At 44.5% G+C, this 24,805-nt stretch overlaps 1 protein-coding gene across 1 annotated transcript; it reads left to right on the top strand.

Moving 5' to 3' along the window:
- Positions 1 to 732: 732 nt before the first annotated feature.
- cog6 (component of oligomeric golgi complex 6) lies at positions 733 to 24,218 on the top strand. Its single transcript, XM_048980754.1, has 19 exons — positions 733 to 1,056; positions 1,466 to 1,609; positions 2,168 to 2,239; positions 2,641 to 2,699; positions 6,952 to 7,063; positions 7,466 to 7,548; positions 7,787 to 7,857; positions 8,066 to 8,159; positions 8,767 to 8,895; positions 9,152 to 9,243; positions 9,438 to 9,502; positions 15,114 to 15,205; positions 17,031 to 17,148; positions 18,105 to 18,236; positions 18,611 to 18,778; positions 19,715 to 19,822; positions 20,771 to 20,824; positions 20,919 to 20,998; positions 23,218 to 24,218. The coding sequence occupies exons 1-19, from the start codon at positions 916 to 918 to the stop codon at positions 23,363 to 23,365; spliced, it is 1,962 nt and encodes a 653-aa protein (XP_048836711.1). The 5' UTR covers positions 733 to 915; the 3' UTR covers positions 23,366 to 24,218.
- Positions 24,219 to 24,805: the final 587 nt, after the last annotated feature.

Here is a 24,805-nt window from a genome sequence, read left to right as displayed (position 1 = left end):
GAGGATTGTATAATAGGTGGTAAAACTGTTCAGTAATAAACTAACGAGACATGGGCTTTGAATTATTCACATCTAAATATGAGAAATAGCCCTGTGGAGCTTTAACCTTGTGGCGCCCCCAACTACCAACAAAACCTACGTGGATATTAAAAATCAAATGGTCTTCCTGTGCGATTTTATGATAATACATTATAAAAGCTATTTCCCACTATTTTGTCACTTCCATTATAATTTACCAAAACGTCTTGTTTCATGTAAGCATCATATAAAAGAACTTTCTACTACAAATACTATATTTTATTTAGCCTACTACCTTTAACCTTTTCAAATGGCGAAAGCAGTCTTTTCAATAACTCTCGGAAATACCGGAATATATGTATTTCCATACATTATATACATAACGTTGATTTGTTACAGAAAATTCTTAAAATAAAATTTATTCCATCCGCTTAATTTCAGTGTATTATTTGGACTCGGTGGCTCGCCTTCCACCGTGAATTATGGGAGTAGTCTGTATCATGAGAGTTTAACTAGACAACTGAACACGGACGGAATATTGCAAATCGTAAGAATAACAGAGATTGTCGCTGATTCATATAATTCAGGGGCTTCAAACGGCTCCCTGAGCACGGTGGGAACCTTGTTATAATACCAAATGTTTCTCTACGAACTCACATTTAAAGCGGACCCAAATACTTCTTGCTGCTTTCATGGTAGTTTAACTGATAATTGAACGTGGACGACGTTATACGGGTCGTAAGAATGAAAGAAATTATCAGTGATGGATAATAATACCGATGCTTTAAACAGCTCCCTGGTCGCGGTGGAAAGCTTGATATAATACTGCATGTTTCCCCACGAACTCGAATTTTAGACGGACGCACATTCTTCCTACTGTGACGTGGGAAGCTGTTGATGATGGCTGACGCTAAAGTAGAGGTATCATCGGATACGTCTAATCTCATTCAGAGTGGAAGCAATGCGGCACCTCAGCCCAATAACCCCCTGTCTAGGAAGCTCAATAAGATCCTGGAAACCAGGCTAGACAATGACAAGGTTAGTTAACAAGAAATGCGTATAGAGTTGCTTTTCAGTTCTCAATGTCCCGCGGAGAGCCGCGGAATCCGGTATCTATCCGATCTTAATTAAACTGCAGCCATATGAAGTAATCGAATACTGTACAATTTGCTGTTTTAAGCGTATATTGCCGGCTGGTCTATTATTTTTTCAGGTTAGTTCCATTGATCGTTGTTTAATGTCTTTTCCTCGCACTCTGTTATGTACAAGTCGCTTCACGCTCTTAAATTGCACATTCGCAAGATATTGATATCGACTTTGACTCTGATCCATTTTGCAATGTTACCCAAAGTGTTTGCGCATGCATGACATATTACTCCACAACAAGCCTGTCATATTTCTATGATTAATTATAATGTAGTTATTTTGGCCTGTTTTCATGCCGTAGGAGATGCTGGAAGCTTTGAAGGCGCTGTCGGCCTTCTTCACCGAGAACACGCTTCGGACACGCAGGAACCTCCGCGGCGACATCGAGAGACGCAGCCTGTCCATCAATGAGGAGTTCGTCCGGATATTTAAGGATGTCAAGCAGGTAAGCTGATAATGTGCTATCGCACGTTTATTACTGGCAACATAAAATCCAATGAATACCAAGCAGCCTGAGCCCAGCTTCATGTAGACCTTAATCACAATGCTTTGTCGTGTCTGAAACTTTTTGTGGAGGAATGTAGTGCAGACACTGTATAGCCACCACACAGTTATTGGGGCCGTATTTCTCAAACCAGTCCATCCAGCAGTCCACATTTTGCTTTCTCCCAGCTCCCAGCACACTTGTACCAAGTATTCTGTGGTTGGTTGATTGGTTCAGGTATGCTAGGAGCTTTGGGGTGAGCAAAAAAAAAAATCTCAGGGGAGTCCCTTAGGGCTGGGTTGAAAAACACTGCTATAGGAATTTTCTAAGAATGGACGCCCCTCATTTTTGTAAAGTTTAATTATTATGTAAAAATCTTTGGATGCAGTAAGATACAGGTAGTTGTATTGATTCTGTTTTTGAGACTTTACACGAGTGTTTTTAACTGAAAAAGTCATCCAAATACATTTAATGAGTAAAGAATATTCATTTAAACTGTGTCCATTTGTCCTTCCTTAGGAACTTGAGAGTGTGCAAGAGGATGTTCAGGCCATGAGCACGTGCTGTGAGGAGATGACCAACAGGCTTAAGGTAGCACCATAAACATTTATTCTTCTGTCATTTTCTATTCCATTTATCCTCTTATTACCATAAAAAAGTAATAAATATCACCCTCTGATTACCTAGCAATGCATCATAGAACCTTGATTATTTTTGGTGTCAATCAACCATCACTCTTGTGGCCCATGTGACCAGTCGGAGAAAAAGGCGTGATTCTGTTGTGCTCTTGTGACAGATTGACATTTTGAGTTGTTTAAGTAAACATCTCACTTGATAGTGCATGTTTCACTATGATAATACACCTGTCTTTTTCACTCATGCATAGGTCGCTATTCTGATTGGTTGTGTATTTGTGCTCCTCTGAAGTGAGTGGACTTCGGTTAGTTCTGATTGGCTCTGATTGGTGTCTCTCCCTGGGTTTCCCGATGCAGGCGGCCAAGGACCAGACACAGGACCTGATCGTGAAAACCAATGAGCTGCAAGCCGAAAAGTGAGTATTATTTCTGAGCTAGCAGCTGGGGGGCACGTGGCGGTTCTGCCCAGTATGAAAAGAACTCGGGGATGAAGTATAACTGGAAGTCAGTCTTTTCAATAATGCTTTTGACGGCAGCTTAATTGTCTGTTGTTTAATAATGTTTCCTCTAATCCTTTCTGCGTGAAACAGTGTTAATTATTGGAAAGTAGGTTTAAACAATGTCTAATTTTCATACCCTTATACCTTCCAGACATTACACCATGGTATTTTTACAATATTTACAAAACCAACCCTACTCCAGTATTTTGCAATCTTGCCAATAGAATTTTCTTGGAGGACGGGGGTGGATATTTCGTCGCTAAGATTTCAAAATACTGCAGTATCCCCAAAAAACCGCAGTTTACCTGCTACAATACCTCCCAAGCCCAGTAGAAAGTAGCAGTAAGCTGGCTTGATCACCTGCTTTTCCAAATTATGGGGGAGAGAGATTACCAGAGTACAGTGTGTACACTAAGCTAAACAAAAGACTGAGTCTAAAACATTGTTTCTCAACCCAGTCTGGGAGCTGGCAGGTGACAAAAACATGGACCGTCTGGGGGTCCCGAGGACCTGGTTGAGAAACACTGGTCTAAAAATGCAGCTTTTCAGCCAAATGAATTGAGGCCCTTTCTCCACCCCCCCACCCACTCTTATGGCCGCTTTCCCGTGTGCCGGTTCTGCCTTAGTATCTGTGTTTCTGGTCTAAATCCACTTCGCTGACCCAAACAGCCCCCCTGTACCTGACTGAGCTGGAACCTCATTGAGGCTGAAGGAGCGCCGGGTTTTGGCCAAGCCCGTGGCACCCTGGATTGGTGTACGGCTCTGCGCATTTGAACTCTCAGCCTCTGACCAGAAGGTCGTCTGTTCAAATCCCGAGGTCGGCAGAGTGATCTTTGGTCCTTAACCCTGAGTTGCTCCAGGAGCTGCCTGACTCTGGTTTCTCTCAGTAACGTGTCCTCGCTACGGATAAGAGTGTCTGCGAAAAATGTGGCTGTGAATGAGAGAAAAAGGAAAGGGAATTCTATGCACATTCGCATCCTGCTGATTTTATAGCAGTGCCTGATTTTTTTTTTTCCCTTGGAAGCACAGCCATCATTTTTTCTCCCTTTCTTCAGTGCCCCAAGATCACGCTGTGCGCGATTCTATCTAGCAGCAGCGTGTCAGTCCTCAAGCCTCATTTCTGCTTGAATGTCTCCTTTGAGGAAGTTGTCGAGCGCGTCTCCTCAGAGGAGCCGCTTATGGGACAATCAGAGCGAGATCTGGAGACGAAGGGCAGCCCCCTGTTGAATGAATGAGACGTCGCGCTCCCTTGAGTGTGTTTGTGCGCTTCAAAATAAATGTCATCCTGTATTATTTCACCCGTTTGCCCCCTGTTGACTTAACAAAAAAACCCTGGGTCTGAATCTGTTTTCAGTTGCCTGTGGCTGTGGGAATAACTGACATTTTAAAAGTAGCAAAATGCGGAGTTTCAGTGCTTTCAGTGAAAGCCGAGGCTTTGTTGAAAGATAAAGGAAGCGGGTAACAGTTTGTGGGTTTGTGAAGATGGGAATAGCTCAGTACACCTGTGGTTAAGGTAATTAATGACGCTATATCTGTTTTGTTTGGCCTGAAGTGTCTTGCAAAGGTCCTGGTGTCTGTCTAGGGGAGATAAAGGGAAGGAATAATGTGTTGTCAGTAGGCATTGAGACATCAAATGACACTTATCTGTCTAGCCAGTGTGCAATAGGGCAAATTGATTGACGTTACCAAGGTGAATTTTATGGGCACCTCTGTGTCCGTCTCTCTCGGTGTCTTTTTGGACACTGTCTTGTCTGGGCTTCGATGTTTGTGTTTCTCTCTGTCTGTGGCATCCCCCTGTTTACTCTGACAGTTGTCTGTCTGTTGACTCTGATGCCTGTCTGTCTGTATGTGTACTGATGCCTGTTTTTTTCTGTCTTGATTCTGACACCTGTTTGTCAACTCTGACACCTGTCTGTCTGTCTGTGGACTGATGTCTGTCTGTTTCTTTGTCTTGATTCTGTTTTCTGTCTGTCAACTCTGATGCCTGTTTGTCTGTCTGTCTGTCTCAGTCTGTTGACACTGACGCTTGTCTGCCTGTCATGTTGCTGGACACTGTCTTGTCTGAACTTCAATGTTTGTATCTGTCCATCTGTGGCATCCCCCCTTTTTATGTTATTTACTCCGACACCTGTCTGTCTGTCTCTTGACTCTGATACCTGTCTGTCTGTATGTTGTTTGATGCCTGTCTGTCGCTTTGTCTTGATTCTGACAGCCGTCTGTCGAATCTGACGCCTGTCTGTCCGTTAGTCTATCAGTCTGCTGTCACTGACACCTGTCTGTCTGTCTGTCTGTCCTTCACTTTGTGGATCCCAATGCCTGTTAGTGCATATCAGCACCCCTTGTCTTTTGTAAAACACACACTGTCCCTGGCTCCAGTTCTGGCCTATGCGTTGTGATGGAGGCAGGGGTCATGTGACCCCGTGAGCAGGGCCTGAGTTTAGCAGGCGTGAGGTGTCAGCAGTTGGTGATTCTACGGTCCGCTGATGGCCACAGGAAACAGAGGGTGATATCCGGAAAGGGAGGGGGGAACGACAAGGTGGACAAAGAGAAGAGAGGATAGAAGAGGTAGGGAGGGGGCATGGGCGTTGTCGCCAGTGAGGGTCAGGTTCCTACGCTGACAAGCAGGCAGATGGTGCTCCCCACAGGTAGCTGTCAGTGCGGTTTGTGCGTGTGAAACTGGCGTGCGGAAGACCCCCACTAGGGTGCCGTTGTTTGGCCACGGATGCTCCGGCACCCCCACCACTGCCCGTATGCGCGTTTTCTCGTCGTGTCTCTGTTCACGTTCGTTAGGAGCTAGAGAAACATTCCCACACACATAGCGAAGAGCGAAAGCCATATTCAGGACACTCTGAAATGTGGGCTTTTTCCCTCCATTTTTCCCAATTCCAAATTTTTTGTGTACGTGAAAGTTTGGTGGCTCCCAGGTGGCAAGAAACCTGCCAGTGATTTGGTTCATTCAGATTCCAAATGGGAGGAACAGGGAGACAGGTAGAGCTCAGCTCGTTTCCGGAGGCCAGGGGTTCCAGTCGAATTTCCCCGGTCTGCATCCGGCCGGTCTTTTCCAGAAGGATTTTTTGAAGACCTGTGAAACTCCCCCAGCAGTGATTTGAATCACATATTATGTGTGTTAGTTTACAATGTTTTTTCACAGTCATTGGTCTCTCCGCAAGGTGCATCATATCAGGTAGGATCATTTCAGCGAGAACCAGAGAGAAACCCGATGTAGCATCTTATTAATTAGCAGCTTACTAATTACTCTAAAGAGCAGTGGGTCATAATAGTAAAAATTAATGGGAAGTCTTGCACATATTATGGAAGGAGCCGTTAACGCCCAGACTAGGCCGACTTCCCATTTACATTTCGTAAATGTGGTGGCTTGGTTACCTTGGCCACAGTGACATCCGATCTTAGGATGGTACTTATTTTATTTTTTAAAAAGTCTTAGTCTGTGATTTTTGTCTGTATCCACCTTCTTCTGATATAGTGCTTTCTAGAGTTGTAGGATATCTTGTTCGCATGTGCAATAATCACATCGCATTTGTCAGCACTGTTTGTCAGCACCCTCAACTTAGCTGACACAACCTATCGATTTGATAAGTATGGAAAAATCACATATTGCATGATATTGTGCAGTAGTTTTTGTCTAAATTTGTCTGTGTGTGTGATTATTATTTTTTTTAATAAACGCATTCAGGTTTTTAGGATATATATGAAACTTTTGTGTTCAGTGTGGGCCATGGCTTATAATGTCTGTTTATATGTATTCTCAGTACTACATTCATCCACAGAAATAGATATGGAGAATGTCCGCACCCCATACTGTTAATACCAGGTAGCTCAGACTGAGACCCCACTCAGAATGCTTGGAATGAAGCTCAAAATATCTGAGAGCAACTGGAGCTTTTGTGTTAAAGCCTCTTTATCCACACTTTTGCAGACATGGGAATTGTGGAGTGGTGCGTTTCTGCCTCCTAGTGGCTGTATGATGATGGTGCAGGCAATCTGAGTTGATTGTGTGTGGGGGTGGTTTGTGTATGACTGTGTCAATAGAAAATGTCATCTTTCTTTGAAAAGACAAAAGCGCACAGCCTTTCACTCCATGCAGATGATGTCAGCGGTGTGGTTCAGCGATGTCCTCTCTCACGACCCTCTCCCTTCCCCTCTCTAGTCACCGGCTAGAGATTCGCTCGCAGGTCGCCCAGGTGTTCCTCTCCAAATTCCAGCTGTCGAGCGAGGAGATGGCTACCCTGCGCGGGGCGCGGGACGGCCCTGTCACAGAGGTAACTCTGCTCCGAGGGCATACACACCTTCTGTAAAGACGGGCTGACGGCGCTTTTAGGTGCAGCGTCTTAGAAGGGCGGCTCGCTGGCTTAGCAGGTAGCACGGGTTCCCCACACCTCCTGGAATGCGGCCTCGGCTCCTGCCCCTGCCTTGCATTTGAAGGTCGCATGTTCTCTCTCTGGTTCTGGTTTTCCCGGGTATTCTGGTTTCCAGTCCAAAGTGATGCGGTTTGGCTAATTGGCATGTATGGATCCCCTGTGGTGGACTGGAATACCTCAGCTTTCCTCCCAGTGCAGCCTGGGACAGACTCAAGGCTTCGTCTGAAACTGTGGCCAAAATAATAAAGAGTTAGAGGATGGATGGGTGGGTGATTATTTCAGACTTGGAGATGCTTTTTGTAGGACTTCTTCAGGGCTTTGAGGAGGGTGAAGAACATCCATGAGGACGTGAAGATTTTGCTGCGGACCAACCAGCAGACCGCCGGGTAAGGGAATTGGGGGGAGGGGCTTTGGAAGCTCCTGATGGGGGAGGGGGTGGACTGATTACCCCTGCAGCTACTCCCTGTGTTACAGCCCGAGTGGGGGAGTCGTACTCACAAGAAACTCATAACCCTCAAGCGCACAAACTGTTCATCGCGCTAGAAAAAGCACTCGGGGGCTGGGGGAAGCTTAAGCATGGGTTTGCTGTTCAGCACTGACTAACCGTGTGGTTCTTCTCTGCAGCTTGGAGATCATGGAGCAGATGGCGGTGTTGCAGGAGACGTCCTACGAGCAGCTGTACCGCTGGGCACAGAGTGAGTGCTGTGACTCAGCGCCCCCTGGAGGGAGGGTGTGATGGTCATGTGCCGGCACACTGGACACAAAGCTGGCATTCGTATGCACAGTCACACCTAATGAACTTGGTGACCCTGTTCAACCCTCCTTATTGAAGCGGTGTCCTTGCTGGGGAGATCACTGAGTATCCTGGGTGCTAATAGTAACACTCTTGGTTCCTCCCGTTAGATGAGTGTCGTGGACTGACCCAGGAGACATGTGACATCACCCCAGTGCTGAGCCAGGCTATGGAAGCCCTGCAGGACAGACCCATCCTTTACAAGTCAGTGAACCTCCTTCCCCCCCCAAATAAAAATGGTCATCCAACGAGCTGCACTATCATATGCACCCCATTTACTCCCGCATCACTCTCACCCCAAAAGCACTTGGTCACCTCTCCGACCTGAATGTCGGCATTGTCACTGTTACTCCTGTGTTTACCAGCAACACCCAGGAATGTGGCTCTGGCACTTGAGCCGGTTTAGGGTGGTTTTGTGTTGGTGTGATGCCACATTCTTACCACTAGGGGTCAGATGTTGCTTGTAGACAGTCATCTGTCTTTGTGAGTTCCAATCTCTGAAGAAAAATTGTCAACAGTGACCATAAACTAGCAATGTAAACATCACTGTTTTCTCAGAATACAAGCATTTACCACATTTTACCTGAGTTCTCTAGAAAGAGGTTGCGCAAATGTAGTTGTATCCGATTCCATCGGGCTTTACTGGCTTGACATCACTGACGGGGGCTAACTCATTTCCTGGTGAAGCAATGCTTCTGCGTATGTGGCCTGCATCTCTCCAGCTGCTTCCTTCCTCCTCACAGTGGCCCCACTGGACAGTTCGTGATCCATGAGTTCACGTTGCCCTTGTTTGCTTATCGGCTTCTCACAGGTATACTCTGGATGAGTTCGGGACAGCCCGGAGATCTGCGGTGGTCCGGGGGTTTATCGATGCCCTTACACGGGGGGGGGCAGGAGGAACCCCGCGTCCCATAGAGATGCATTCCCATGATCCTCTGAGGTATTGATGACCCCATGACCTCATTACATATCCGGAATATCCCTGGCTTCACAACTGCATCGCATACTCTAATGTGCTTCACTGTATGAGTTACTTCCAACAACTTCCAACTTAACTACTTGACTTCAAATATCTTCCAGCTTCCCTGGCTGTAGAACACTGTAACATACTCTCACCATGCCTGTCAGCTGACATCCATGACGTAATCTTGTATATAGAGTGTACCAGCTAATTCTGAAGCTGGTGCCCCTTCCAGGTATGTGGGTGACATGCTAGCCTGGCTTCACCAGGCCACCGCCTCGGAGAGGGAACACCTGGAGGCCCTTCTAAAGCAGGTCACCATGCCAGGTACAGAACCTGCCCTACACGGCATCCTTCCACTGCCCCATCCTCTCATCTGTACCTAATAAATTTGACAGGAGGTATAGAGCACCATACAGGGAACTCTGAAATGTCAGTACATTTCACACACCATCGCCCACACAGAGACACTTATATTGGCTAAGCGGTTGTGGAAGATTTTGTCTGTCTGCCTCCTACAGGTGTGGAGGAGAACATGCAAGAAGTGGTGGGCCATATCACTGAAGGAGTCTGCAGACCTCTCAAGGTAAACCCAATGAGGCAGCTGTGTCGCTCTTTAAGTTCCTCTTTGGGTGGTGATTCAGCTGACTGGCCTCTAGAGTGTCGATTGCTCCCATCTGTTGGTCTGCTTATGCTGCGTTCCCTTTACCTCAGAGGTCTGAAGAATTAACCCCGTTCCAGTACAGCGAGTCGGATAGCCATTTAGCAATACCAGAGACTCAAGATTTCTTGCTTAGCCGGATACCTTGTCATCTTTGTTCATTTACATTTAGCCCGGATTACCTTAAATCCGACAAGTTGTCGACAAGCTTTCTTTATCAGGCCCCAGTTCTAGCCAGGTTCATTGTTAGCCATTGTTGACAATATCAGTTGATAACAGCACATTATGTGGAATTTTGTGGATAAAAATACCGTTGTCCACAGACAGCAGGTGGACAGTACTGTGTGTATGACTGATTTAATGAGCCATAAATAAAACATAAGTGCTAATAAACACTATAAAACTACAGCTTTAACTTCTGTTGATAAAAGGCGTGGCCATCTTCAATTCTGAGGTCAGGGTTGTGTAGATTCCTCCAACTTTCCGAGTAGGAGTTCCGACTTCAGAGGGTGTTCCAGTTGAAATTACCGACCAGAGAATCAAATTTTTCGAGTTATAAGTTGAAATGGAAAGCAGTATTAGTTGTACCAGGGAAACCTTCTGGCCAGTCCCAAGAGCCAAAATCTCCCATCACCTCTATTTTGCATTTTATTTTCCATAAATATTTTTCCTATATTATGTAAACCTGACCCCTATAAAATGGTTTTAAGGACAGCATATTTTTGTGGAAATTCCAGCATTAGTAGATATTAGTAGATGGTAGTGATATTCAGACTCGTATTGGCAAGCAGATAATATTATTATATAATTATATAATAAATATATAAGTAATTATATAATTACTTGGTAAGACCCCACCTAGAATATTGTGTGCAGGTTTGGTCACTATGCCTTAAGAAGGACATTACTGCCTTGTGAAGGGTTCAACGTAGGGCTACAAGAATGATTCCTGGTCTTAGAAGAATGTCTTATGAGGAGTGGTTAGCTGAGCTGAATCTGTTCAGCCTAGAGCAAAGGAGACTAAGAAGGACATGATCCAGGTATATAAGATTCTAACAGGTCTGGATGCTGTTCAGCCAAATTGCTGTTTTAATATTAGTTTAAATACTAGAACTCGTGGCCATAAGTGGAAATTAGTGGGAGAACATTTTAAAATGAATTTGAGAAAACACTTCTTTACACAGCGTGTAATTAGTGTGGAATAGTCTTCCTGATAGTGTAGCGCAAGCTAAAACCCTGGGTTCCTTTAAATCAGAGCTAGATAAGATTTTAACAACTCTGAGCTATTAGTTAAGTTCTCCCCAAACGAGCTCGATGGGCCAAATGGCCTCCTCTCGTCGTTTTCTTGTGTTATGTGTGATCAGTAAACAAGTGTTTCTTCGGTTTTACGTCACTATCGTTCTCCAAATCTAGCAATGTCTTTACCAAGCTGACCCTTCTGCAGTGGAAAGCTGACACGAGCTGTAACTGTTCTCTCTGCGCAGTACAGCTCAGGTGCAGGTCGGTTCTTGTATGACAATGGAAAAGCACCAGTATAATCAGTGAGTAAATCTGTATTTTTAAATACAGACAAATTTAATTTACAGATGTAGCCACTGGAATTTTCCCCTGTTTCCATGATGGGGCCTTGGCTGGTCCGTGACAGGTCCCTACTGGGTTCTGGGTGGGACTTTGACTATAATGAGATCCCCCACGATGATGTAACGAACAAGGGAGGCGGCATGATCCGCCCCTTAACTCTCTGTGCGTAAAGTACTTGCAATGATTTAGCCATCCACCAGGGGGAGCATTGATTATGAAAGCTGAAGTGACTTACCTGAAATCAGGTGAGATGCCTGAAATCAGGTATTGTAACTCCACTGCAAAAAATGAAAATCTAAGCAAGTATAATTTTCTTATATTTGGACAAAATTTCAAGTTCATTATTAAACTGACTACACTGCAATAAATGGCTTGTGAAATTTAAGAAGTTGTTTCTGGTGTGAGCCAAAGATGGCCTAAAACTAGCAAAATGTGTTTTTAGTCAGTTTATTGATGAAATTAGAATTTTGTATTTTACTTCCCCTTTTGGTGATGAGGTGGACCCAAGATGTGCGTAACGCAATGATTACAGGCCTAAACAAAGTAATAAGATTGATATTGTCAAGCAGTGAGGGACAGTGTGGTATATGACAATGAAACAGATTTGAAGCCCATTGAGCTTGTTTGGCACATGATGAAATACTTCATCTGCAAGGAGGCCAAGCCAGGTACAAAGCAGCAGGGTGTCCAAGCAATAGAACTATTTTGGGAGAGGAGAGTGACCCAAGATGTGTGTAACAGAGTAATTACAGGCCTAAACAAAGTAATAAGGTTGATTGTGGAGAATAAAGTTGGACAGAGTGGAAAATGAAAAATAAAAAAACATATGGTTCTGTACTGTTATTGAATAAAACAGACACATTCCTTAGTGTGTTCTGTCATTCTGTCTGGCAAACACAATGACGTGTGAATGTGTCATTAACTTCTCTGCTTGGCCACAGTAAAAAGAGATATGTTTGCAGGGGTCAAGGTGAGGTTGTTTTCTTAACCTAAGAACACTGAACCAACGGTCAAGCATGGTGGTGGTAGTATCATGCTGTTTTGCTGAATGTACTGTACATCAAGAGAAAGAGGATGAAATAATGAAGCAGCACTAGATAGATAGATTGGGAATTTTTTGTCATAGTACCAGACTCAAAAAGAGGAACATAAAAGAAACATAGCATAATAAGTATTTACTGTAACCCTTTGGAGTCTGAGGCCTCTCACCCACTTTCAAAGTAGTCTGACATGATTTGATATTTTGCAGTTTTTCTGAATTGCTAAAACACATTTCCTAAAATCTCCCCTCCTTTAATCAAACCACTAAGCACAAACCCTAAAATCAAGCTAAACTCACAAAACCTTACACTCGTCTTGTAAAATCAATCTTCTCAAAACTATATTGTTTTTGCTCAAAAGCAAACACTGCCTTCAGACCATGCATCAAGCCAGTTGGTTAAATAAACACTACTGAACAGTCATTACACACTACAGCAAAAATCACTAACAGTCAAAACTTTTGTTGGCATGTATATTAGAAACTGCAAGACTATAATAAAGAAAAAAAACTATGGTCGTCTACCAAAAATGTTTGTATACTGTACAGTTATGACTGATAACTAATATATAATGTTTGCCGTATTCAGTTCTCCAGCAAAGTTACTGTAAAGGACAAAGCCAAAAAGTAAACAAATTAGATGCATGTTATAGTAAAATGTTGTGCAACTGCCAAGCCAGAGTCACGGAAGAATATTCATTCTGCCTCATCACCATGTCTCAGGGCTGGGTCTAGCAATGCTATCCCTTGTTGCGCGATGCAGAAAGAATCCTCTGTGTGGCCCATTTGTACCTTGACATCGAAATTCAGCTCCTATTCACCTATGGCACATATTCTATGTTCTAGTCACTCTTTGACTTCTTCAGATGTTTAGAAATGTGTGTGAACAGTTTTTAAATGACTACTGTGTGCTGGCTGCGCTTAACTTCTGCTGCCTGTGTTTTCTATTTTGCATCAAAGTTCACGATAGTGTAAAATGTGTTTTAATGAATGAGAAGGTGTTTCGAGTTTTGCCAAAAAGATGACTGAGATCTGTAAGTTGTGTCTAACTAGGTGAGCAAGGTTTAAAGTTTCACCAAACAAGTGACTGATTCAATAAATGACTTTTGGCAATTGGCAGTTTTGTTCCCTAAATGATTTTAATATTTCAATAATTTGGAAAAATTGTAAAATATTTCACCTATGTAAAAAACATTTATCCCAAATTGCTACAAATGCTTTTATTCAGCACCAATTATCTGAGATAATTTTGAATGTGATTATTCTATATTTTTGTTAAAATCTACTTTAAACATACACTTTTCAAAAACCTATTTTCAGTGGTGCTGACAAATTGTAAAAAATCACATTATAAACATTTCTAGCCAAGACTTTTGAGCTCTGAAGCTTATAGACATAGGGGCTGGCTACACATCGGTGAATGAGACATTCAAAGAATTGATTGAGGTTTGATTACTAAAGTGTTACAACTTTGAAGTGACTTTGGAATCACCAGACCTTTGCATACTGTCAATGGCCCATCAGTCTGGAATGTCTGTCACTGCTCCTCACACTAATCAGTTTGGAAAGGCAGTGTGAATTTTACATTTTTTTCAATTGCTAAGACAGATACTGCAATACTGAAGTTGCTTTCTCAAAACTCTTCATACAGTCACCACAACATTAGCTTATGTGCGCTAAACTGTTAAGCATTTCGCTTTGCTTTCATACAAAATGCAATCAATGACTAAACGCTTCAAAAGTCATGGATTCCTGTCTCACAACATTATATTTTCAGAGGCCATTTTGCACATACCAGCATACTGACCCAAAAACTGCTAAGACAGTCAAAACTGAAATATGTCATTTTGTTAAATTACTGTCAATACTCTTTCTAAAATAGATTGTAAAAAACACATAATATAAACAAATTATGTAAATTGACACAAGATCAAACAATGAATGTTGGATGCCAAGATATTTCTCCAGAGCAATACCAAGGATGGATCAGGCATGTGAAGAGATGCTACCCTAGATTCTACTCTGTCTTAGCAATTGAAATAAACTGTAGGAAAAGACTCAATACTTACCTTTTAACAGTTTATAACAAACAACGGATTAAACGTTGATGAATAAAATGTGCAATCACATTATATAACAGGAATAATAAAAAATGATAAATGAATATTAGAACAAGTTGTTACTCCTGATCAGGATGCCAAGCTTCAAAACAGTTCCTGTCTGGTTGAAGGCAGAGATAGAAAGCACATGCTTTGCACCGAGGGGTTTTAGTATGCACTGCATAATATCATAGCACTGGATTAGTATGTACGGGCATGAGCACTAGCCAAGTACATAGTCCTGTTTGTCTCTGGTGTTGTAAAAACTTCGGCTGTGTCTTCAATTCACCCTAACTCCAACCAGTTATTCGGCTAAGCAAGAAATCCTGCTTTGTGAAATACCCCCAATAATGGTTATGCTTAAAAGCCGGGTCTGTGCCAGGAACCCAGCTAGTTCAAATTAACCAGAAATTCTGCAAAGGAGAGTGGTCAGATATTCAGCCAGAGGCTTGCTAATGGCTACCAAAAGATTCTTGTACTTGTGTGTGTAAACTTGTGACCACAACTAAAATCTGTTTTTGTTAAGAAAGCGCCATCTCATGGTAACACCCTGCAAGTGAATAAATGGGTGGGTTTAGACGTGAATTTAGGCACACCCCCAGAAGGAGGGGGGTCACTCCCTTTGGCTGGCTTTTGGCAGGCAGCCAGCTTGGAGGAGACAAGTGAGGTGGCTACATCTGTATATGTTAAATACGTAACATTTTATCAGCAAATGGACCTTACATGGAACTGAACTCTAAGACTTACTGTTACTGCTGGCTTGCCTGTGTCTATCAACTTTTGTCCAGGTGTCATCTGGTTTTTCATCTTCTTCCAGGTGCGTATAGAGCAGGTCGTCATTGCAGAGCCGGGTCCAGTGCTGCTGTATAAGCTGTCCAACCTGCTTAAGTTCTACCACCACACCATCAGGTACCTACCTGGGTCATCCCGAGGCCGGCCAATCAGAGCAAACCTGAGATGCAGTGGAAACTGCTTATAGTGCTCACGTATGTCTGTCAAATCGATCACTATATCATTATAACTGATTATCTTCTTCTTTGTTTCAGACAGATAAATGTGTAATTGACATTTGTATAATTATTACATGGATATGTGCCCTTGAGAGGTAAAGTGGGCTATCCCACATTTTTGACCCCTACTCCCTTTTTATTGAATATTTTCAATTGGATAAGTTATTGAGCTAAATCTGTTCAGTCTCAAGCAAAGGAGACTGAGGGGGGACATGATCCAGGTATATAAGATTCTAACAGGTTTGGATGCTGTTCAAGCAAATAGTTACTTCAGCATTAGTTTAAATACACGAACTCATGGCCATAGGTGGAAATTTAGCGGGAGAACACTTCAAGCTGGATTTAAGGAAGCACTTCTTTACACAGCGTGTAGTCAGAGTATGGAATACCCTTCCTGATAATGTAGTGCAAGCTGAATCCTTGGGTTCCTTTAAATCAGAGCTAGATAAGATTTTAACGACTCTGAGCTATTAGTTTAGTTCTCCCCAAGCGAGCTTGATGGGCCGAATGGCCTCCTCTCGTTTGTATAGTTCTTATGTTCTTATGTTCTTATTATCTAAGTCATACCTCTGTGCTACCTATGATATATATCAATTGTAGGGTATAGGCACACTGATATTTTTTTTTTAATTTCAACTTTGGAGCCCATTTTCCCAAAACTTTGTTTTTGTGGGATAGCCCACTTTACCTCTCAAGGGCACATATATAAGGTAACACACAGGACAGTGTCACTATTTACTTGGTTTTCTTGAGTTTTTCAAAATATGGTGCAGCTGTTTCAAATGCTTTTCATATTACAGTACTGCTATTACTGGACTGTGTACAATTCAAATATACTATAATACGGTACAGTACTGTACATATATGTTCAATTCAGTTCAATTTATTTTTATTTATAAAGCACATTTTCACAGTGTTATTGTCTCAAAGCGCTTACTGTAGTTTCCCGGCTGCATCTCGTTGGCTTGATTTTTGCAGTTTATCATAGGCTTTGAGTCTAAATTCATTATTGAGAGAAAACGACTTTCTTTGGCCCATCGTATTTTCTGTGCACACAGCATTAGCCTCAGGTAACTAGCCAGAAGCAGACAGGTTACCACAAGGCAGAGTAAGGCGCTCAAAATAAAGTAAAAAAAAAAAAAAAAAGTTTTTTTTTCTATATACTGTCATGTATAAAAAGACCCAAAGTGAACACTGTAAGCGGACTGCTTGATTACTATGAGCCAATTATTTAAACAGTATTGGTACAGGAATGATTCTGTCCCAAGTTTTTTGTTCCATGTAAGCAGTTGATATAAGCGGTTTCCACTGCATTTGGATTGGTGGGTGCTGAGGGCAGGTGGGAGGGGGAGGCGGGGGCTCGGGCTGGGACTGCAAAGACCAGCACCCTTAAAGGCTGTGCTTCAGATTTACCGGGCAGGTACTATCATCTGCTGATCATACATGGATTCAGTGGTATGCAGGCTGTTTGGGGCTTTGATATTCAACCAGTTTAGGTTATTTATTTCACTTTTGCACATTATCCTACAAAATGTACTTTTTCATGGGACAAACTTACAACAAAAAAACGATCACAACCAGTCCAAGTGGCCTTCATACATCAGTAACATGTTAGATGTAGAAGCCAACCTTGGCTTGTACGACCTGGGGGGCCCAGAACCACCTAGTCACCCATGACCCTCTCTGGTCCTGTGAAGTGAGCATGTATTGCTCTCCACCCACAGCGGGATCATCGGCACGGCCATGGCCACGCTGCTCATCACAGTAGAGGAGATGCACGTCCTCAGCAAGAAGATGTTCTTCAACAGCCTGAGTCTGCATGCCAGCCGGCTCATGGACAAGGTGCGAGGCCCCTGAGACATCCAAGTGCCAGGGCAGTTGCCAGGGATTTCATTTTCTTGGAAAAATAAATCATGGGATTTGAACCAATGACCTTCTGATCACTGGCACAGCATGCTAACCCTCTGAGCTGCACACCATCGATCTAGTAGGCATCTGTATCAAGTGTGTTTCTCAGGGTGTAATAGTTAAAGAGATCAGTTACAAGTGAAGTATATAAACGCATTTTAAATGACGTGCATTGTATAAATATGAGATTTAATCACCTGTCTTGTTCGTCGTCTTTCCCCCGTATTTTCTGGGATGTGGACTCTACCGTGATACATAACAGATGGATGCCCTCGTTTAAGATTGAAGTTTTCTGGGTAAAAGGGGAGGTGCTGTTGATCTGGAAACCTTTATATAGAAGTTTCTGGAAGTCAACAAGGTTCTTTGAATCGTGGAGTTTCTCTTCTCTGTGATCGAGCTCGTGGCAGTCAGGAACATCAGCGGTACTCTCAGGGGCCGTAAAATTGGCAGCAAAATAAGGGCAGCCACGGCGGTCACTCACTGCGATCAGGCCTTAGGCCGCCGATCAATGGCAGCAGCTGGCTGTCTCTGCTCTGCGCAGCAGCCCTCCGATTGGTGCTGATTGAATCCTGGTGCCGTTGTAACGTTACTCATTGCCCTCTGGCCCCGTTGATGTTCGGGACACAAGGTCCTCTGAATCGAACCAATTAGCCAGATTTAGGTGTAGAGCTGTGAGTGTTTTTAGCCATGCTGTTTGGAGTAGAGTGGCACCAGCACTCTGTATGAACTGAGATCAGGTTATTAAAACAAATCCTCATATTATGGGATATATTACAGCTTATAGTATTAATTTTCTAATTGGCTGTCTACGTCTTGGCGATATTTCTTGGTTGGACGCTCTTTGACTCCCTTTTGGCTGTTCCTCTCACACGCACACCTCGGGCCACCAGGTGGAGCTGCCGCCCCCGGACCTGGGTCCCACTGGCTCACTCAACCAGACGCTGTCCCTGCTCAGGGAGGTGCTGGCTTCCCATGACTCCTCGGTGGTGCCCCTGGACGCCCGCCAGGCTGACTTTGCCCAGGTAACATGCCCCACCCCCGAAATAACTCCCACTGCTCATACCCAGCCTGATCCTTGCCTCCTTCCTGCTGAAAGTCCCTGAGTTTGCCCTCTCGATTCCCCTTTAAAGACGAGCACCAAGGAACAGGCATCCAAAGTACACCTGAGTTTACTTGAAGAATATGTGTCCACGGTGGTTATTCTTCATTGAAATGTACTCTGTTAAGTATCGATCCTAAAATGGATTTTGTTAATTGTTAATTGTTAATATCATCAGTCTAGTTGTGCATGTGCAATTGGCAAGAGAAGCAGTGGTGATGGATGGATGGATGGATGGATGCTCTGAACTTGCACGAGCTGCTTTGGACTCTCCGTTCCTCCTGCCCCCTGTGCCAGGTGCTGTCCTGCATCCTGGACCCGCTCCTGCAGCTTTGCACGGTCTCGGCCAGCAACCTGGGTCCGGCCGACATGGCCACTTACATGGTGAACTCACTGTACATGATGAAGACCTCGCTGGCGCTCTTCGAGTTCACCGACAAGCGGCTGGAGATGCTCGAGTTTCAGGTTACTTGAGACGGCCTCCCTCCCGTTAAAACCCTCTCACTCCGGCTATGTGCAGCTCCACCACTCACAATGCCCCCCCCTCCCCCCCCTGCCCATTTCAGTCAGAGGACATGGGTTCTGTAATATAGCCACGCATCTACCCCAGGACGCACAGCAGGCTCCTGACGCCTCTGTTACTGCTGCGTTGTGCTGTTTACTTGAGGGGAAAATCCGATTTCTGTGCCAGCCAATCATTAACAACGGAACGGGCGCATGTCACTTCCTCCCTGACGGTGGCTTTCACCACTTTGGCCAAGGAGGGGCGCCAATTTAATTATCTACCTCCCACCTTCCTCATGCGCCGTGTGTTACTGGTTTGGCTTGTAATTGAGTTTTCTAGTTATTGCTCAATCTGGAGCGGGAGAAACACCATTAAACTTTGAGCTAGCAGGCAGACGGTCAAGCGGCACCGTGAGTGTCTGTCTGGCTCAGGGTTTTGCCTTCAAGTGTTTAATCAGCCTTTCACACCTGATTCCCTAACCGGCATACAGCTCCACAGTCTTACTTTTAAATCATTAACACCATCTGCAATATATACTACATATTCCTCTGAATGGGTAACTACCACCATAGCCTCCCCTCTTCAGGGCTGGGGGCTCCATTAATCTCCCAGTGCTTTCTGATGTAGGCTTCATGTTGCTTGTATATTTAGGAAGCAGTTTGAAGATGGACGATTGGATGACAGTTTAAACAGTCGATGTATGTAGGTTTTAATAGCTTTTATTCTGTCTTGCTGTAGATCTTTAGAGAGACCCTATATCAGATGAAAACTACAATGTCTGCTACAGGTCATAAGTGATAGATACAGACAATGCAAAGAGTCTAGAGTGGCTATGCCAGTGCCAATCGCTCTTCCAACTCCAGTCGCTCTTTCTCCTCTTCTGCACGCGTGCATAGATTGAGGCGCACCTGGACACCCTGATCAACGAGCAGGCCTCCTACGTGCTGACGCGGGCAGGCCTCAGCTACATTTACAACTGCGTGCAGCAGCACGGGAAGGAGCAGGTGACACCCCCCGCCACCCCTGCGTTCTCCCCCTCTGACCAGTAGGGGGCAGGAAGGTGCCCATCCCTGCCTGTTTTTGAGTCACTCTGCACAGCCCACCCCTTCACCTCGCCGTGTTTCTGCCTGCCGAGTGGACACCCGTATCCAGAGCAACGCCCATATCACAGGCTTTATGATCCCCCCCCCCCCCCCCCCTGCTCTCGTTGCCTAATGCAGGCTTTAACACAGGTTATTTCGGTTCTTTCCCGGGTAAATTGCTGGCGGTCCACGTGGGCTCTCGTCAGTGCTGCTGTTGCCGTGGTGACTTTGGCCTTTAATAGGTCTCCTTCCAAGCTTGGCATGGCTTTCAGCTCCATCAGTCTGCTGGAAAAAAGAAATAAATGAAATGTGCTAAAAGTATGAAAATACTTCAGAAAATGAGGACACCGATTCCAGAGAGAAACTCAGCATGGGAACCCAAACAGGCAGTTTACTGCTCTGTATAGTTTCTGAAAGTAAATATGTGTCCCTAAATATATAAGGGTTGAACGCCCAGCTCTGAGGGTGTGAAGATCGCATCCCAGATGTTTATTCTGCGTAATTGGCATCTCATACGTCCTTTTGCCTAAATTGCACGTGATCTGTGTGAGTTTGGGTGTCTTTGCATGTGCCTGAAGACTCCTCACTGTGGTCCAGGTGATTAGATCAGTCACAGATATCTCAGATTATTAGAAATGTGAGATAAATTGTGACCGGTGAGGTACAGATTGCCACATCGCAGTGTGCTGTTATGCTTTGGTATATAAATGTCCCATTAATGGAGCAGAACAGCATGGAAAAGACAGGCGAGGAGACACTGTTGGAAAGCAGGTGGTGTTCTGGGCTCAGTGGGAAAGGGGGGGGGGTGTTCAGGGTGAATCCCTTTGCTGTTTTGGAGGGAAACTTACTTGGTGCATTTCTGTCACAAAGGGTCCTCTGTCCAACATCCCTGGGATGGACAGCTCATCACTGAAGGCAGCTATGGTATTATTATTATAATAGTAACAAACAACACATAATAATTCCTCAGTGCTTAGTTCTCATTGGTCACCTCCACGCCTATTCCTTTTATCAACAGGTGCAGTTTGACCGTTACTTGGCTTCTCCTGACACCCTGCTAATGCCCCAGCTCAACTTCCTGCTTAGTGCAGCAATGAAGTAAGTTCTGATGTAAACCAAATGCTCATTGGACTCTGAATGCTGTCAGAGGATTTCTGTTGGCTGGGGATTGAATATGAGTGGTTGGCGTTTGGCCCTTGTATGTAGAGGTGATGGCATCGTAATCAGATCCTCAGTACATCAGGTCTCCGATTGTCTTGTGTTTATAGTCTGTGCCCAACCAGAACGTTTGGGTCACGTAATTTCAGTACTGGTGCAATAACAACAACAACATCAGTGGAAGCGTGATTTGCGTGGAGTTCTGTTTGGATACGGCTGGGCCACATTTGAAGAAATTAGAACCATGAATCACAATTACTGGAAACCGTGGGCAGCTTCGAACGATGTACCTGAGGTTAATGTTCTCCATTAACGGCGCCGTGAGGCCTAAATAAACCCGTGTGCCGTCTGCTCAGGTGGGAGTGCAGCCTCGTGCACGTATGCACGCATGTACTCACGTGTTCCCAAACACGCCGCCTGTGCCAGGATGTCGCTTATTCCATTAGCCTCAAGGCGTTTTGGCTTCAGTACCAAAGATATGACTAGCAGCATAATCCCCATCCGCCCCCCCCCTTCAGTGCAGCCCATTATTGATTCCCCTGAATGAGGACCAACAGAGGACCAGCACTGCAGGGGAAGGCTCCTTCAGTTGGACCACTGTATGGAGTGAGATGGGATCCCTTCACCGGCCATCAAAAAAGGGGATTTTTCAAATACGGCACTTCTGCGAGGGGAGAATGTAGCGTGCACCGAAAAAAACCAGCAGGACGCAGTGGGAATTTCAGTAAAGATGCTAGTCTTTAAAAAGATTAGGCGAACACTGAACAAACAATTTGGGAAGAATGAGAACATTCCTGCTCGCCTTTGGCACTTGGAAATTCGGATGTGCTGGCAGCGTTACGTAGTGTGACTGCAACAGATTCAAACAGTTTAATCAAAAAAAGCTTCTCTTTGTTAGTCACCCTAATATAAATAAAGGCCCGGCTCAGTGTTTCTGGTTCACTATTCTGCTGACTGAGACTGGAATCTTTCGGAGGCGGAGGCTGTCCTGGAACTTAAGGTGGCTCCTACTGGCCGTTACAGCCTCTGGGTGGAGCAGGCATCAGGGACATGTGCTGTGTACCACCCAGAGTGCCCCCACAGTGGGGTGTAGACCCAAAACAGGCCGTCAGGACTGCGCTCTGGCAGGCAGCCGCGAGGCAGGGGTGGCTGCCACTTCCTGTTGTGAAATCTTCGATTAAAACTGCCTCAGCCTGTGCTTTGGGATGTTATTTGATTTTCATCATACCGTTCACATTTTTTGACCCAAACATACTGAAGTATTTGATTAATCCACACTTAAGGTGGGTTCTTACTACCGGCGTAAACAAGCACACGTCTGCATGGGCTAGATGGTGGTGGTACTGCACCACTAGATGGTGCTACAAACCACACGATTGTCCCTGCCAGCTATTAAGCAAAAGGGCTGCTCTGTTTACAGCATGTAAGAGTTCAGGTCCTGTCTTCGCCACTTATTAAATTAAAGCTTCGCTCCATTTAGGTATTGGCATGAGAACATGTAGCTCACACAAGATACCTGTGCTTTTGTCGTCAACAATTACGGGCACCTAAATGTTACTGCCTTTTATTCTACGGCATAGTCGAATTCACAAATCTGAAGGGTGTTGATTTATTTTAGTGTAACCTCACATGCCATGCCAGACTGGCGAGTCATAGTAATAAATGAATGGAGGATTATTAATTCTATTAATAATTTTATTATCAATAAATAATACTATAAATTGTAACTATAATAGCAAAAAATAGCTACAGGTCACTTAGACACTTAGCAGGACATGTGGTCAGTGATTAAACACTGAAATGATTTACTGATGTAATTCCGTTGTCCAGTCAGACTTTACAGTTCTGTTTAAGCTGCCTGAACGTGATGGTACTCAAGTCAGTGTTTAATAATTAGTAAACGGTAAATAGGTCAGGTTGTACCCATAACGCAAATGAGTACTAGCAGGTACGTAAAGCTAAAGTAATAAAATAATGGCTGAATATATATTTGCATTTTTTTCCCCCTCTGTACCGGTATGTTTGAAACGCGTACTGCACGTGAAAGCAGCTGAACTGATGATGGTAGATCCTTTGTGTTTTGTGCTGTTAATCTGTCTTCCTCCACTCCATGACCGTCTGTCCTCATACCTCCTCCTTGTCCTGCCCCGTCTTCCCAGGGAGCAGATCTTCCGGCAGTCCACAGAGCTGGTCTGCCGGGCCTATGGCGACGTGTACAGTGCTGTCACCGACCCGGCTAGCAGCTACAAGGACCCAGAGAGCGTCTTGCACCGAACCACACAGCAGGTGCAGACCCTGCTCTCCTGAGGAGCCCTGGCGCCCCCTGCTGTCCATGCCTGTTCCCCTTACAGGTCCCCCAGTGTAGAACTGGCCAAGGCGAAGACCAGCACCTAACCATGCTTTATTTTGTGAATACATTGAACCTGGTGTTGGGCCTTGATTTGTTCTAATAAGACTACAGACCTTTCCTAAGATCTCTGAGGAATCTGGGATGACTGGCGTGTGTTTGGGACTTTTTACTGTTCTTACCCGCATTGTGATTTGCCCCCCATCACTCACTAAAAATGATGAGGCAGTCACTGTAGCTGGTTAATCACGCCTTACTGGCTGAAGCTGATGGTGACGGCAAGCCCAGATCCAGAACCACACTGCCGCCGAGACTCTGATCAGGAACAGATCTGTTTTTCCTTAAGCGTTTTGAGAAACGCCTATAACCATCGAAATGCCATGTAAGTTTGTCCCCCCATGGCTCCACCCCCTTCAGAGAGGCCTGGTCAGGGGAGAGCTGGCTGCACTGCGGTACCCAATGCCACTTTAATGTCAGGCCCCAACGTGCCAGTTACACCATCCCAGTTGACTGGGAGATGCCCTCCAGTGGCCTTCTGGCTGGTATATTTATGGAGAATAGCCAGTATCAGTCATATAGATTCTCCAGTTCTTTGTAGATGAATAGCAGCCAGAACTGTGGGCGGCGACACCTGCCGATGTGACTGAAGCAGTTTGTGCCGTCGGTCTGCATCGGGTGCCTCTATGACCAACAGCTGTCTCCATCCAGCGCTAACATCTGAGGGTTTTTTCTTTATTAAAATAATCGTTTGATGCAGTCCTCACACTTCCGGTGGCTTTTTACTCCAAATCATATAATAAAGTGTAAACGTGAGACACTCTGTGACCCTTTAGTAATTTGGGGGAAATGGGAACGGTTTCCATGGAGTCCCAGCAGAAACCCTCATTTCCACAAGTTTGACACTTAATTAATGGGTAATTTGCAGCTTAGCTGACCACCTAAACTTAATTTCTTGATTTTCTTTGTGCTTCTTTGTATTAAAGCGCAAATGCCAATTTTTAAATATCCCACCGCTTGTATGATTAGGTATTTTGATTCTTAATTTTTTTTACAAGCTACCACTTTGCCATAGACTCATTCTGTGGGGGAAGCCGTTTCGATTAGACAGACGTATCTTAAGACATAAATTTTTACTGGAAGTCAGTCCATCATAAAATCCTAAGTCAGGTTTCGTCGCGACAAATCACTTCACTTCTGCATGGAAAGACGAGGGCAGCGTGAATGTGGGCATGCTACAGCCTTGACAATGGCTGCCTGTAGCGTAGCGATCAAAGCTAAGATTTCCTCTGAGTGTATTACTGGTTCCAGTTCTGTTCAACTTCTTGTGTTGAGAGGAACATAACGATCTGAAATGGGACCAAGGCGCAGGTCCAGTGCAGGAAATAAACAGGTGAAGCTGC

The sequence above is a fragment of the Brienomyrus brachyistius genome, chromosome 17 (assembly GCF_023856365.1).
Source record: "Brienomyrus brachyistius isolate T26 chromosome 17, BBRACH_0.4, whole genome shotgun sequence".
NCBI lineage: Eukaryota > Metazoa > Chordata > Actinopteri > Osteoglossiformes > Mormyridae > Brienomyrus > Brienomyrus brachyistius.
Note: the sequence above shows the minus strand (reverse complement) of the source record. Positions and strands in the feature narration are given on the sequence as shown.

What these genes read in the sequence shown, in the direction of transcription:
- cog6 (XM_048980754.1), top strand. Translation starts at nt 916, where the DNA reads ATGATGGCTGACGCTAAAGTAGAGGTATCATCGGATACGTCTAATCTC. An exon ending in GGGACGGCCCTGTCACAGAG is followed by an intron (nt 7,064 to 7,465) that starts GTAACTCTGCTC and finishes TGCTTTTTGTAG; the next exon opens with GACTTCTTCAGGGCTTTGAG. An exon ending in CCAGCCGGCTCATGGACAAG is followed by an intron (nt 17,149 to 18,104) that starts GTGCGAGGCCCC and finishes TCGGGCCACCAG; the next exon opens with GTGGAGCTGCCGCCCCCGGA.